Here is a 14,404-nt window from a genome sequence, read left to right as displayed (position 1 = left end):
TTTCAAAAAATATTAATTAAAAAATAATTAATAATAAAATAATCAAAATAATAATCAGTCTTCTATGTTTCTATGTTTCTTTAATTTAAAAGCTTGCGAGGATCATTTCCCGCACGCACGCGCACCATCCACCACCTACCCTCTCCTCACACGCACACACAGCACGTTTGTTTCGGACGTCCAACCTCCTCCACAATTCCCGTCTCGGGGTTGCACCTTCGGGGGCATCGGAGGCTGCCAACTGAGCACGACTTGCCAGAAGTTTCGTGACTAGAGCGCGTTTGGATAGGAAAAGACGGACGGGGTGGGAAAGGGCGGGAACGAGGACGGGCGACGGCGATTGTCTCATCTTCCCGAGCGAGAAGAAGAAGAAGAAGCGGTGCCAGTCCCGCCTTCCTGTTGAAGGGATAGGGCTGTCCGGAATTCCCTCCCTGTCACAGGAGAAAGCTTCAGTTTCCCCTTTGCCTTTACCCCATCTTCGGCTCCTCGCTGCTTCCGCGCGGAGCAGATCAGCTGTTGGGCGGCTGAAGGAACCTTCCCTTGGTCTTCCCCGCCGCCCACACGCAAACTCCACCATCTGCGCATGTGCGGCCATGAAAAAAATGGCGCGCATGCGTAGATGGTGTTTTTACTTCCGCATCCAGTATAACGCGGAAATCGGTTAGCGCGGGAGGTCTTGGAACGTAACCCCCGCGCTAACCGAGGGATCACTGTATACCAAGGTCTTTAACCGAGTGGGGATTTTCTGTGATAATTTGATTATTCAGTTCGTATTTTGGAGTTCAGATTCTTCTTCCCAATGTGTAGGACAGAGCATTTGCTAGTTGAGATTTGGAGTTGCCATGTGTTAGACCACTCAGAAACAGCATCAAGGTCTTTTTGGAGAGTAGTTGTGTTATCGGTGGTGTTGAAGAGTTTTACATTACCCAGCTAATAGTTTCTCCTTTTGTGTTTTTCTTGAAGGGAAAAAAGATTGCTCTCTGCACAGATAACGTCACAGATAGTCATCTTTTGGACAAAGACACTGAGTTCTCCAAGTCAATTTCATCCTATATATGCCAGTCCGTCATGATTCCTTCTGAAGTGATGGGCTACAAAACCATGGTCTCTTCTCAGCCTGTCAGCCTGGCAGATACCTTTGTGGGTGAGAGCCATTGAAAAAAAAATAGTCTCTTTACTGAACAGAAGTCAAAAGCAGTTGTCAGATGGAAGTGCCATACAGGTGATCTTTAATAGTACTGAGCCAAATCTGGACCCAGTATTGGCAGAATCACTTTTTAATCACTGGCACAGAAGAACAAAACTATTCTATAGAAAATATTAGGCATTTCCCTTTAAAAAAGCTCCAGGTGTCCATTCTCTGTTCCCTTTTCCATCATCTCTCCGCAGTTTGCAGTATTCTTCCTCCACAGTTTCTTGAGGCTCATTAATTCCCTTTTGACCACTCCCCAGACTTCTCTCCAAACGCCATAAATTAAAATGCTGTCATAATCTCTGACCATTAATGGTTTAATGGATTTTTTTAATAACAAGGAAAACCTTCTCCCAATTCAGACACATGGTGAAAAAAACCCAGAATATTTTGACCACACATGCTGTACACACTCATAGTAGAGCCATTCCCACACCTGACCCCAGTGCCTGTACCTCTTGGCCCTTTTACAGTTTAGTTCTTCTCATTCTTAGAAAAGCAAAGTTATGGTTCTTTCCACTCTTCCTTCCTTCCTTCCTTCCTTCCTTCCTTCATTAATTAATTAATTAATTCATTAATTAATTCATTTATTTATTGGATTTGTATGCCGCCCCTCTCCAGAGACTCAGGGCGGCTAACAGCGACAATAAAACAGTGTACAATAGTAATTTGGTATTAGAAATGATTAAAAATCCATTAATATAAAAACCAAACATACATACATACATACCATGCATAGAATTGTAAAGGCCTAGGGGGAAAGAGGATCTCAATTCCCCCATGCCTGACGGCAGAGGTGGGTTTTAAGTTGTTTACGAAAGGCAAGGAGGGTGGGGGCAGTTCTAATCTCTGGGGGGAGTTGGTTCCAGAGAGCCGGGGCCGCCACAGAGAAGGTTCTTCCCCTGGGTCCCACCAGGCGACATTGCTTAGTTGACGGGACCCGGAGAAGATCCACTCTGTGGGACCTAACTGGTTGCTGGGATTCGTGCAGCAGAAGGCGGTCCCTGAGGTAATGCTCTATGCACACACACACACACACACACAGAGACATACACACACCCAACACATTTAGTGTGTTGAGTGAAATATACAACAAATCTTGTAACTGGAAAATAAATAGCCAAAAACCGATGACATACTACTAGCTATATGATATACTGTGCAAAATAAATAGTTTGCTAGATGCTCTGGTTCCAGTTTCAATTCCTGAGAACAACTATGGACAAAACAAATGTATTTATCAAACACAGTAATTAATACAACATGGGTTTTACCTTCTGATGCAGAAAACCTTTAACTTAATATATTTGGGGGAACAAAATGTATTTATCCTTAAAATGTATTCTTTATCTTTCCTATGCGGTGGTGTTCTTATTGATTGGCATTTAATCTCTAGGAGTAACAATAAAACCTACTCTGGACAACATAACTTCTCATGCTGATTATTTCCCTGCTGGAAATGGGCATTTACCTGATGTCATATTCTTTTATAGGTAAGCCAAAGAGCTACCAAATAAGGATATGGTCAAGTGGGGTTTTTTTTGGGGGGGGGGGGTGTCTTTGCAATATTTCAGGATTTTGCAGAAGTTTGGGAAATTTATAGCTTGTGGAATCTTACTTTCAAAACCAGAACATGGTTAGAAATGATATAAGCAGAAAAATTATGTTGTTGTTCTAATGTTGTATTATCTGAATTTGACAAAATGAGATAGCCAAGGCTGGTAGCTGATTTTGATTCACGCACTGGCAATGTTATTTTGTATGTATTCTTTGCATTTTTATTGATAACGAGAGGGCGCTGACTGCCTCAAACGATGCACATGGACCTAAAGTTTATACAGTTGTATAAGCCATGCCCATTCTCTTCCTATCAGAGGAGGAGGGGGGGGTCAAGGAGGAGGAGAAGCTGACCACTGATCCCTTGGTTATAGGGGAGGGAGGTCAGTATCGATCATTTTGGGGAACCCTGGTTTAGATTTTCTTAAAACAATGACATTTCTGAACTGCAGATCCAAGGATGTGACCCAGACATGCCATGATGGAAGAGTAACTACCATTAGACTGAGATGTGATCCCCTAAAATTTGAGTTTGGAGCACTCTCTTTACCAAGGTAATGTCAAGATACTGAGATGTTATTTTATTTATTTATTTTTATTTTATTTATTCTTTGTCCAATATACAATACATATGGAAGAGAATAGACATTAAGTAATATATATGAAGATAGAAAGTAAAAAAGAAGAGAAATGGATGGGAGGGAGAGGATATATGTGATATAAGAGATAAGGAGAGAATATATATGATATATATATGACGGTCTTAGTATATTCGGGTTTCTTCCCGTGTAGGATTTGGAAATTTCTGGCAACGTTTCCATGAGGTCCCACTCATCATCTTCAGGCTGGTGTTTCTGTCCTTGTTCCAAGGCGAACACAAGGCTATACAGATGTTCGCCTTAGAACAAGGACAGAAACACCAGCCTGAAGATGATGAGTGGGACCTCATCGAAACGTCACCAGAAATTTCCAAATCCTAGACGGGAAGAAACCCGAATATACCAAGACCGTCATACCTGTACCCATGAAAATCTACGAAAACAAATATAGATAGATAGATAGATAGATAGATAGATAGATAGATAGATAGATAGATAGATAGATAGATAGATAGATAAGGAGAGAATATGTATGATATTTAAGATAAGGGAAGACAATTGGACAGGGGACGATAGGCACATCAGTGCACTTATATACGCCCCTTACTGGCCTCTTAGGAACCTGGAGAGGTCAATCGTGGAGAGTCTAAGGGAGAAATGTTGGGGGTTGGGAGTTGACACTATTGAGTCCGGTAATGAGTTCCACGCTTTGACAACTCGATTGTTAAAGTCATATTTTCCCCTCCTTCCTCTGTTTCAAGCAGATAGAATATTTTCTGAAGTGTCAAGTGTATATGCTTTTATAAAATTTAAGAAACCTCCCTGTTCTTAAAAGATTGCTTGGCAGTGTGGGATTTCTTAATATGACAGTGCTCAGCTAACTTCTGAATTTATTCCGTCAGAACGAGACTTAAAACATATTATACTACTGAGGGAATTTCTACAGTTATCAGCAAACTACAGGTAGTCCTCAACTTACAACCAAAATTGACCCCAAAATTTACGTTGCTAATTGAGAAATTCATTAAATGAGTTTTGCCCTCTTTTGTGACTTTTCTTGCCACATTTGTTAAGTGAATTATGGCAGTTGTTAAATTACAAACATGGTTGTTAAATGAATCTGGTTTCCCCGTTGCCTTTGCTTGTCAGGAAGTGGCAAAAGGTGATCATGTGATGCAGGGATGCTGCAACCATCATAAGGGTGAGTCAGTTGTCAAGCATCCCTGCTTAACAATGCTGCAATGGTGATAAGTGTGAAAAATGGTCAAAAGTCACTTTTTAAGTGCCGTTGTAATTTTAAATGATCACTGAGGGAACTTGAGGACTACCTATACCTGTACTACCTGTATAGCCTTGTGAAAGAGTCAGACCATTGGTTCATTAGTACAGTGTTTCTCAACCTTGGCAACGTGAAGATATTTGGACTTCAACTCCCAGAATTCCCCAGCCAGGCTGGGGAATTCTGGGAGTTGAAGTCCAGATGTCTTCAAGTTGCCAAGGTTGGGAAACGCTGCATTAGTGTATACTGTCAACAGTGATTGCTAGTAGCTCTCCTGGATCTCAGGCAGAAGTATTTCCCGTTTCTGGACTTGAAGTTGCCTATCTAGTTTGGAAGTATACTTTCTTGGATCAAGTTTGTTTATTCACATTTACCAATTTGATCTCTCAAATTGTTTCCAGCACTGTCTCTAAAAGATATGCTACATTCCTCGCAGCAGCTATATTTTTTAAAAGAGCTTTTACAAATGCTTTGACAATAAAATATGTCAGAATGGTCAGATTAAACTGCTTTGTCATTCAGCAACTCTTGCATAATCTGTACAGGAGGTATGTTGATCATTGATTAAGGGAAACTGGAGCTGCAACTTCCAGAATTCCCAACACTTATGGGCAGCATTAGGTTGAAGGGAGCTAGTTTAAGGGATACCTGATGGTAGGGCTGGAAAATTATCTTTGCTGAAACCTTCAACAGTTAGCTCTTGATCTGTGATCTCCCCCCTGCACAAGTGTGTCTTTATTTGGTTCTGTTTAAAACATTTCTTAAAATTTCAAAATAGCAAGTGTCCTGATGGAACCTGTGATGGATGCACTTTCCACTTCCTGTGGGAGACGGTTGAAGCCTGCCCACTCTGTTCTGCAGAAGATTACCATGCCATTGTCAGTGTCTGCGATGCAGGGATACAGGTAGATTAAAACTGCGAAGGGTTATAGTAATAATGTGGACAAATATTAATCTAAGATCTATACACACACACACACACATTTATCGACACTAGCACCCAAGAAAGTCAAAAAATCTTTATTTTCTATTTTATTTACTTTTTTCTTCACTTTTTGCACGTCTTTTTTCTTTCTTGATTTTTAAAAACATTTTCTCAAACCTTCCCAGGTTTAATTGCAGGAAGGATAGCCAAAAAGCGTAAGTATATAACATTGAAAGATATAGCTTTATCTGATTTGATAATAGATTTACCAAAGTGTTGCCCTGAGGTGGTGTTTCTCTAATAGTGGGATGCCCCCCCCCCAGGGGGATGTGGAGTGATGAAGAATAATTAATAATAATTAATAATAATAATAATTTATTAGATTTGTATTCCACCCCTCTCCGGAGACTCGGAGCAGCTCCCAACAGTAACAACAATGTGATGACTCCATGGAACCTACTTTTTTTTGCCGCAGGGAGTAGGGTTTTTTTTACAATAGAACACAGCATAGAGCAGGAGGTATGAAGTGTAGATAACAAACCCTTAAGAGACACCATGGAAAAATAATTTAACAGAGATAAAAAGAAAGGAGGAGAGAGATGGAGATAATGAGACAAAAGTAAATCTCCTGAAAGTTAAGATGAAGAATAATTAATAATAATAATAATTTATTAGATTTGTATTCCACCCCTCTCCGGAGACTCGGAGCAGCTCACAACAGTAACAACAATGTGGCGCATCCAATATATTTAAAGACATCTAAAAACCCATTATTAAAACCATGCATAACAATCATACCATACATAAACAATATAAGCCCAGGGGTATCTCAGGAAATATGATGAAGCTTATGTAGCGCTTGGCTTTACTGAGACTATGGTAGGAGACGAGGAAAGATCACGATGTTTACCATGTCTAAAAATGTTGGCATCAGACAGCAGGAAGCCAAATAAATTAAGGTGTCACTTAAACACATTACACCCCAATCACTCTGATAAGCTGCTTCAGTTTTGTCAGCGAAAATGTGATGAATATTGCAAACAATTGTCCCAGCAGAGAGTATTTTGGGAGGGTGAAATATTTACTTCTTCCTGTGGGCGGGGATAACAGAAAATAATTGAGAAGCAATTGAGAAGATGGATGGCCAATACGTTTTATAAATAAATGTTATCAGACATGAGCACCATGCCCTAGAGTCAGACTGGACAGGGAAATTTTTTTCTTTAGTACGTTTGAATTAATCTTTCCCTCCCACCCCAAGATAGGAGCTTTCTGCTAATACCTGCATTGTTTAGGTCAGGCGTTCTAAATTGTGTTTGGCACCAAATAGTTCATACATTTATTACTTTTGTTTCATAAATAATAATGGCTTATCAGACTGAAACTATGACAGATCTACTTTCCTCACTATACAATGTTTAAATATGCAATTCATTATTGTGCTCCACATGTTCAGTAAACATGCATTTAAAAATATGTATGTAGAGATCCCAAATTGAAAAGGGAAAAAAAGAAAAAAATGTGCTGGAAATCCAAACTATGTTTACTTAGAGAGCAAGTGAATTTCACAGAAATGCACAGGAGTTCACATTATAAACCGTCTGATGTAGCCAGTGCTGGACTGAAATATGCCTGAGGACAATGGGGAAAATGTCATGGCACACATGGATGCTGCCAGGTAGGAGGGAAGGCTTGTGATACTGTCGTGCCAAGACTCAACATACACACCTTGGTGGGAGGGAGAGACACTGATAACGGGGATTGATGGTTGCCAACACAATGAACTATTCTCAGCGGCTGAAAGCCTGACGCCGGTGGATAACGTCATGTTAAATGAGACACAGAGAAACTTGAGTGAAGCGAAGCTACAGCCAGAAAGACAATTTGTGAGGCCAATGACCAGCTGAGAGAGGAGGGCTTGTAGTGCCAGACGATGGTTTGGTGGTGGTGATGGGGGATGATGAAGATTTGCATCATAGCGTTGAGAGGCGGATGCTTTCAGCGCTAACTTTCACCTGAATTGGTGCGGCGTGGTCTGAGCTCTTGTAGCACAATTGAAGCTGAAGTCCATAATTGTGAAAGTGTCTTGACATCATTAATGCACGGGTTTGGCTTAGCCAGTCTGAGAGACACTCTATTTCAGCAACCATTTCAGTAATGGAAGATCTTGGGGTGAAAGGTCTTAAGCATAAAACGTATCAGGAAAGACTTAATGAACTCAATCTGTATAGTCTGGAGGACAGAAGGAAAAGGGGGGACATGATCGAAACATTTAAATATGTTAAAGGGTTAAATAAGGTTCAGGAGGGAAGTGTTTTTAATAGGAAAGTGAACACAAGAACAAGGGGACACAATCTGAAGTTAGTTGGGGGAAAGATCAAAAGCAACGTGAGAAAATATTATTTTACTGAAAGAGTAGTAGATCCTTGGAACAAACTTCTAGCAGACGTGATTGGTAAATCCACAGTAACTGAATTTAAACATGCCTGGGATAAACATATATCCATTGTAAGATAAAATACAGGAAATAGTATAAGGGCAGGCTAGATGGACCATGAGGTCTTTTTCTGCCGTCAGTCTTCTATGTTTCTATGTTTCTAATAAAACTCTGATATCTGTTCCTAAACGTGCTTGTGTCCTTCAAGATCCCTGTAGTGTGCAAGAGTGGTACAACTGTCAATGTTTGCCGTGACAGTGTTACTGTTTATCAAACAGAAACTATAACAGACTTTCTTCACTCTAGCGAACCACCTATGTATGGCGGAAGCCAAAGCTATGCTCAGGAGGCGTCCTGCTTCCAGAAGAAAGAGTCAGCATCTGCAAGTCCATGGACTTCTGGCTTAAGGTGGGCATCTCAGCTGGGACTTGTGCTGCTATCCTGCTGACCGTCCTGACTTGCTACTTCTGGAAGAAAAATCAAAAGTAAGTTGTTTCACTCCATTTATCATAAATTCTGACTATGACTACAGATCTTCAGTTTAATAGACTCTTTGAGTTAGCAGATTGATATATTTTATTCATTTCCATTGTTTATATAATGAGATATTTATGCAAAGGTGACTTTATACCCTATTTCCCCCAAAATAAGACAGCATCTTATATTAATTTTTGCTCCCAAAGATGTGCTATGTCTTATTTTCAGGGGATGTCTTATTTTTTTTTTCAATGAAGAAGAATTCACATTTATTGCTGAACAAAACAAAAAAATAACATTTATTATATACTGTACAGTAGTTGTAATCACAAACCAGTATAACCAGACAAACTGAATTCTATCAAGAATTTCTTACTACTACCATACCATTATTTCCATGTAGAACAATTATACTTTCTTCAAATATGTTATATATGTTCTGTTCAGGAATACTGCGATACGAAATCTCTCCTATGTCTTACTTTCGGGGGCGACTTATTTTTGGGGAAACAGGGTATTATTTGCATAGAATATGGATGGAAATAGATATGTGAACAACATTTACAAATGTAATCAACATTCAGATTTAATAATGAATTGTACTTTGCCTTGGGGGGAAAAAGTTCATTTTATATGAAATTCATTGAACCTAATCTCTCAAATGTAGGGTTTTCTATATTACGGTAGTTTACCTAAGGCTCCCATCCTAGTTAACTTTTTAAAACAATTTTGAGCAGCACAACAGACAATAACAAAAGTCAGTTTTCAAATGTTAATATTTTGCACAATGGCCGTGCAAAAGTATGTAAAGTTACACACATGTTAATAATTTGTTTTTATTTTCTATTTGCTTTTTTTGAATTTCAGTCATTACATACTTGTATTTAATATAATGTATTATATGAATTATATTAGGATATGAATTGCTTAGTTATTTATTTGAAGCAACCTAGAAAATTTGTAACAAATATATATTCCCTGGCTTCTCAAAAAAGAAAAAGTGTCCGTGAGAGATGTCTTTATAGTAAAGTCCCTGTTTAGCATTTGTAACACCAATTGATGCTTGTGTTGCTTTGAAATAGAGAAGCCAGCATTGTCTTCTCCAGTCTTAGTGCTTTGCAGAGGCATGGCCTTCATGGCCCATCTAACTTAGCCATTGCTGAGAATTCTGGAAGTTATAGTGCACGTGTTAGGAGAATCACCTGGTTAGAGGAAGGCTAGATTAGTCTAGTTTAAAAAGAAAACATCTTTTTAAAAGATAAATGAAAAAAGACATGGATAGAAGAAGGACACAGAAGAATCCAAAGTCTGCTTTAGAAGTATAATCCTTTTGTCTGGTTCTGACATGTCTATATCTTTTTAGGTTAGAGTATAAATACTCTAAGCTGGTTATGAATGCTGGTGCCAAGGACAGCGAACTGCCTGCAGCTGACAGTTGTGCTATTATGGAAGGGGAAGATGCAGAGGACGACCTGTTATACACAAGCAAGAATTCTTTCTTTGGAAAAATAAAGGCATTCACTTCTAAAGTAAGCTGGGAGGGAAAGGGGGAGGGGGGGGGGAAGTAGCTTTCATAAGTGCCCAGAGTGAAAGTAAACTAAACCTTTGGTTTAGTTCCCATGTTTATCTAACCCTGACGGATGTTTCATCTGTCATATTTAACTTTTGAGTCCACTCTGAGTTACCACTTTCAAAATTCAGCTAGTGTATGAAGTATTCCCAGGATGTGCATATGTCTTTTTGTTGAAGCTATTTTTTTAAAAAAAATTGGGCTGTTTGCAATTAATGATCTTGGCTACCATAGGCTGCATACTGTACAAGCCTCATGAGTCAAGCCAATAGAATTTGTTTTGAGTTTGTTCCTTCTCTCCCCCTGCTAGTATTTCTGGCAGAGATGACTAGCAAAAGTTAAAAGGGCCTTTCCTCACCCATCCCAATGATAAATATATTAAAGTTCTAAGATGCAACAGATCATCCCCAATAATAGCTAATATAGATCTGGCAAAATACTGCAGTAGCATCCCTATTATTCTGGGATAAATCTGCGAGTACCATCAAACCTCAAAGCCTCTCCACATTTACTGCTATGTTTCCAATTGTTCTAACGTACATTCTAATTAATAGTGCATTATCGTTTAATGCTTATTTTCTAATGTGGCTATTTGTTTTCCTATAGGCTTCTCTTATGTACAGTCAGGCATGGCAGGACTCTGTGTGTAGGGCTGTTCTCAATAAACTAAGAGGAAGAATCTTCCAGGTAGATGGAGATCAAATGTAGATACATCTAAGAACAGGCCAGCTGATCCAAGGTGTGCCACAATCAAATGTTACTAGACAGCACGGCCTGTGATCTCTGGCTGGGACATAGAAGGCCTATATTGTGGGGAAGGCTAGTCTGTGCCCTTTAAAATCACAGACTCTTCGTTCTTAGAGATGAATATTTCCATTTGAGGAAATAGTGTACTTGAAGTCATATAGTAGTGCAACCTTTTCAGACTTATGCTCAAGAAGTGTTAAACTAAAACCTCCAATAACTCCCAATAGGCATGACTAACATGGAATTATTGGACTTTTAATGCAGTGCAGGTGGAAGAGGCAGGATAGGGAAGACTGCATAGGAGACTTCAAACTCATACTGCAAATACAGGATTGTATATGTAACCCAGAAAAAGATGAGAAGCCCTGGCCTCTCTCTGGAAGAAGTGATTGCTTATTAACGCTCTTCAGAATAAGACTAATGAGTATTTTTTGCTACCTTCTGGCCTTTAGCTCAGATACCTCATTTGGGAACTAGAGCCCAGGCTCTACACTAGTCATTCCCAAACTTTTTTTGGCCGTGCCCCACCTAAGCATCTCTAAAACCCTGATGCCTCTCGCCCCCGGGCGACATATAATTCTTATTATTCAAAAAGTGAACTCCTACTCATGCATAGGAAGCCAAAAAGGCCATTACCTTGGTTTAAACAAGGTTCTAATTGCCCCTTTCAAAAATCAAATTGCCCCCCTGTAGGACGGTTCCATGTTGGGAACCAGGGTTCTACACTAACTTCCTGTGAAGCTGAAGAATCAAAGCAGAACATGGAACCTGGCTCTAGATGCTTAAATTCCATGAATGCAATAAGACATGAGAATTTAATTCTCAGATGAAAAATCCCCCACACCCCAAATTCCTGAGATTAGAGGGAAACGTGAGTCTTCGGAGAGGGGCGGCATACAAATCTAATAAATTATAATAATAATAATAATAATTATTATTATTATTATTATTATTATTATTATTATTATTATTTTGGGTTTTCCCCAATAATAATAATAATAATAATAATAATAATAATAATAATAATAAATAGTTATTTAGCAAGACATTTGTGCACACAGTCAAATGTTGACTGCTCCTTGCCTCCATTTTTCTTACTCATTCTGAAGTAATGGTCCTACTCATGGTTATTTCATGGCACAGATAACTGGGTGTAAAGCTCCTAGTGAGGCTTGGCAAAGAGTGGCATTGGTCCTGTCTTATTGACTGGTTCCTTTATAACCACGGTGTGCAAAGATATTTAAAAGCTCTTATATTCTCCTGATCCCAGGTGCTTCGTTTGAATGAATGCGCCGAGATCCATCAGAGTTTGCTTCCACATATGGGACCTTTAGCACTGCTGAGTATTGTTCCTCTGCATTCCAAGTGTAAGGTTCTCCATTCATATTCATGGCCATATTTAAATCTCGGTTATTCAGAATTATCATCATTCTGTATTTCCCAACAACAGCTAGGATTGAAACCCTCAGTCTGCAGATACTTCCTTTTTTTCTTTCAAAAGGTTTTAAAGGGTTAAATAAGGTTCAGGAGGGAAGTGTTTTTAATAGGAAAGTGAACACAAGAACAAGGGGACACAATCTGAAGTTAGTTGGGGGAAAGATCAAAAGCAACGTGAGAAAATATTATTTTACTGAAAGAGTAGTAGATCCTTGGAACAAACTTCCAGCAGACGTGGTTGGTAAATCCACAGTAACTGAATTTAAACATAGAAACATAGAAGTCTGACGGCAGAAAAAGACCTCATAGTCCATCTAGTCTGCCCTTATACTATTTTCTGTATTTTATCTTAGGATGGATATATGTTTATCCCAGGCATGTTTAAATTCAGTTACTGTGGATTTATCTACCACGTCTGCTGGAAGTTTGTTCCAAGGATCTACTACTCTTTCAGTAAAATAATATTTTCTCATGTTGCTTTTGATCTTTCCCCCAACTAACTTCAGATTGTGTCCCCTAGTTCTTGTGTTTACTTTCCTATTAAAAATACTTCCCTCCTGGACCTTATTTAACCCTTTAATATATTTAAATGTTTCGATCATGTCCCCCCTTTTCCTTCTGTCCTCCAGACTATACAGATTGAGTTCATTAAGTCTTTCCTGATACGTTTTATGCTTAAGACCTTCCACCATTCTTGTAGCCCGTCTTTGGACCCGTTCAATTTTGTCAATGTCTTTTTGTAGGTGAGGTCTCCAGAACTGAACACAGTATTCCAAATGTGGTCTCACCAGCATTCTATATAGCGGGATCATAATCTCCCTCTTCCTGCTTGTTATGCCTGGGATAAACATATATCCATTGTAAGATAAAATACAGGAAATAGTATAAGGGCAGACTAGATGGACCATGAGGTCTTTTTCTGCCGTCAGTCTTCTATGTTTCTATGTTTCTGAAAGCAACTTCTGTCAAGCAGTCCTAATCTGTTTCCCATTCATTTCTCTCATCAGCAGTTCTAAGCCGATTCTTAATTAGCTTCTATTGCCTTTTATATTTAAAGCAGTTGTTTGCTCCTTTATTTATTTTTATTAAAAATTGCAGTTGGGGTCATTTAAAACCTCAGAAATAGGAAGTAAAGGCTGAGTAAACAAAACATACCAAAATCTGGGGCTGACAACAACTTCATTTTCAATACTTGTAAATATTTTTTCTAAAAAATGATGTCACTCTCAAGAAAAGGGTTTGTGAGAAATATCCAGTGCTATTCACAAGCAGCTAAACTGTATCTTAACTGCAAGCATCCTCAAATGGACCCTTCTTTGGCCCCCAGTGCACTGATACCTCCCAGTAGAAGCAAAATCATGTGTGGACATCTGGGGAAGAAGCATCAAAAGCAAGTTTCTGGTAAGAATCAGAGAGTCTTCAGTTGCTATTGAATGCTCCTCCCATGTTGGAATATGTTCAGAAGAACATGGAGGCAACTGGTAGAGAAATATTAGACTTGCTACTAATGTGTTGGAATTGCACTTATTGAGTTCCCAGCTTGCTTGAGCTTTGGTATGCTGTCAGGGAACTCTGAAAGATATAGACCCTGTACATCTGAAACAGGTGTACAGTTTCTATCATACCTGAAACACTTGTTTCACCATAATGTCTTATACTCTTTGAATATAAGGAGCAGGATTGCATTGTTTGCCCAGTCACTAAATAAAGGATTATGGCAATACTTGAGCTGATTCCTATAAAAATAGGACTCTGAATGACAAAGTGTAGAAAATCTTCATGTATTCTAGTTATATTCACTTCTCCTTTTTGTATTATCTTTAGAGAACATCTGATGGTTTTGATTCTGTGCCCCTGAAGACCTCATCTGGCACTACCGACATGGATCTTTAGAAGTGGTTTGCTTCTCCCACATCTTTCCTGGAGGATGCTTTGGGAATTCTCCTTGATTAATACTGGCACTTTGATGAACTTGCCACGTGGCCTTATTGGAATATCTTTTAACTTCAGCTTCTTACTGTACTTTTTTAAGTCAAACATTTTAACATTCCTCCCAAAAAAAACCTGTGCCAAATATAATTGTGCTTTTAAAATTATGTGTAGATGTATATTTGTATGTTTATTGCATACATTGTGCCCCCACAAAAAGTTGTTTTCCCACAGTAAAGCTAGTGACATTATACA

At 39.0% G+C, this 14,404-nt stretch overlaps 1 protein-coding gene across 2 annotated transcripts in view; it reads left to right on the top strand.

Annotated features, from left to right (window-relative positions):
- The window catches only part of ELAPOR1 (endosome-lysosome associated apoptosis and autophagy regulator 1), a 70,386-nt gene extending 55,982 nt beyond the window's left edge, over window positions 1–14,404 (top strand). The window contains exons 16-23 of one of the 2 annotated variants that reach the window (XM_070745139.1): window positions 964–1,144; window positions 2,589–2,685; window positions 3,202–3,303; window positions 5,406–5,532; window positions 8,296–8,474; window positions 9,830–9,995; window positions 10,643–10,723; window positions 14,045–14,205. In XM_070745139.1, the coding sequence (XP_070601240.1) occupies window positions 964–1,144; window positions 2,589–2,685; window positions 3,202–3,303; window positions 5,406–5,532; window positions 8,296–8,474; window positions 9,830–9,995; window positions 10,643–10,723; window positions 14,045–14,113 (1,002 nt within the window). In that variant the 3' untranslated portion in view covers window positions 14,114–14,205. Of the gene's footprint in view, window positions 1–963; window positions 1,145–2,588; window positions 2,686–3,201; window positions 3,304–5,405; window positions 5,533–8,295; window positions 8,475–9,829; window positions 9,996–10,642; window positions 10,724–14,044 lie in introns of both variants that reach the window. The other variant, XM_070745138.1, reaches the window with a different exon arrangement.

The sequence above is a fragment of the Erythrolamprus reginae genome, chromosome 3, assembly GCF_031021105.1.
Source record: "Erythrolamprus reginae isolate rEryReg1 chromosome 3, rEryReg1.hap1, whole genome shotgun sequence".
Lineage (NCBI taxonomy): Eukaryota > Metazoa > Chordata > Lepidosauria > Squamata > Dipsadidae > Erythrolamprus > Erythrolamprus reginae.
This window is presented reverse-complemented; position numbering and strand designations above follow the sequence as displayed.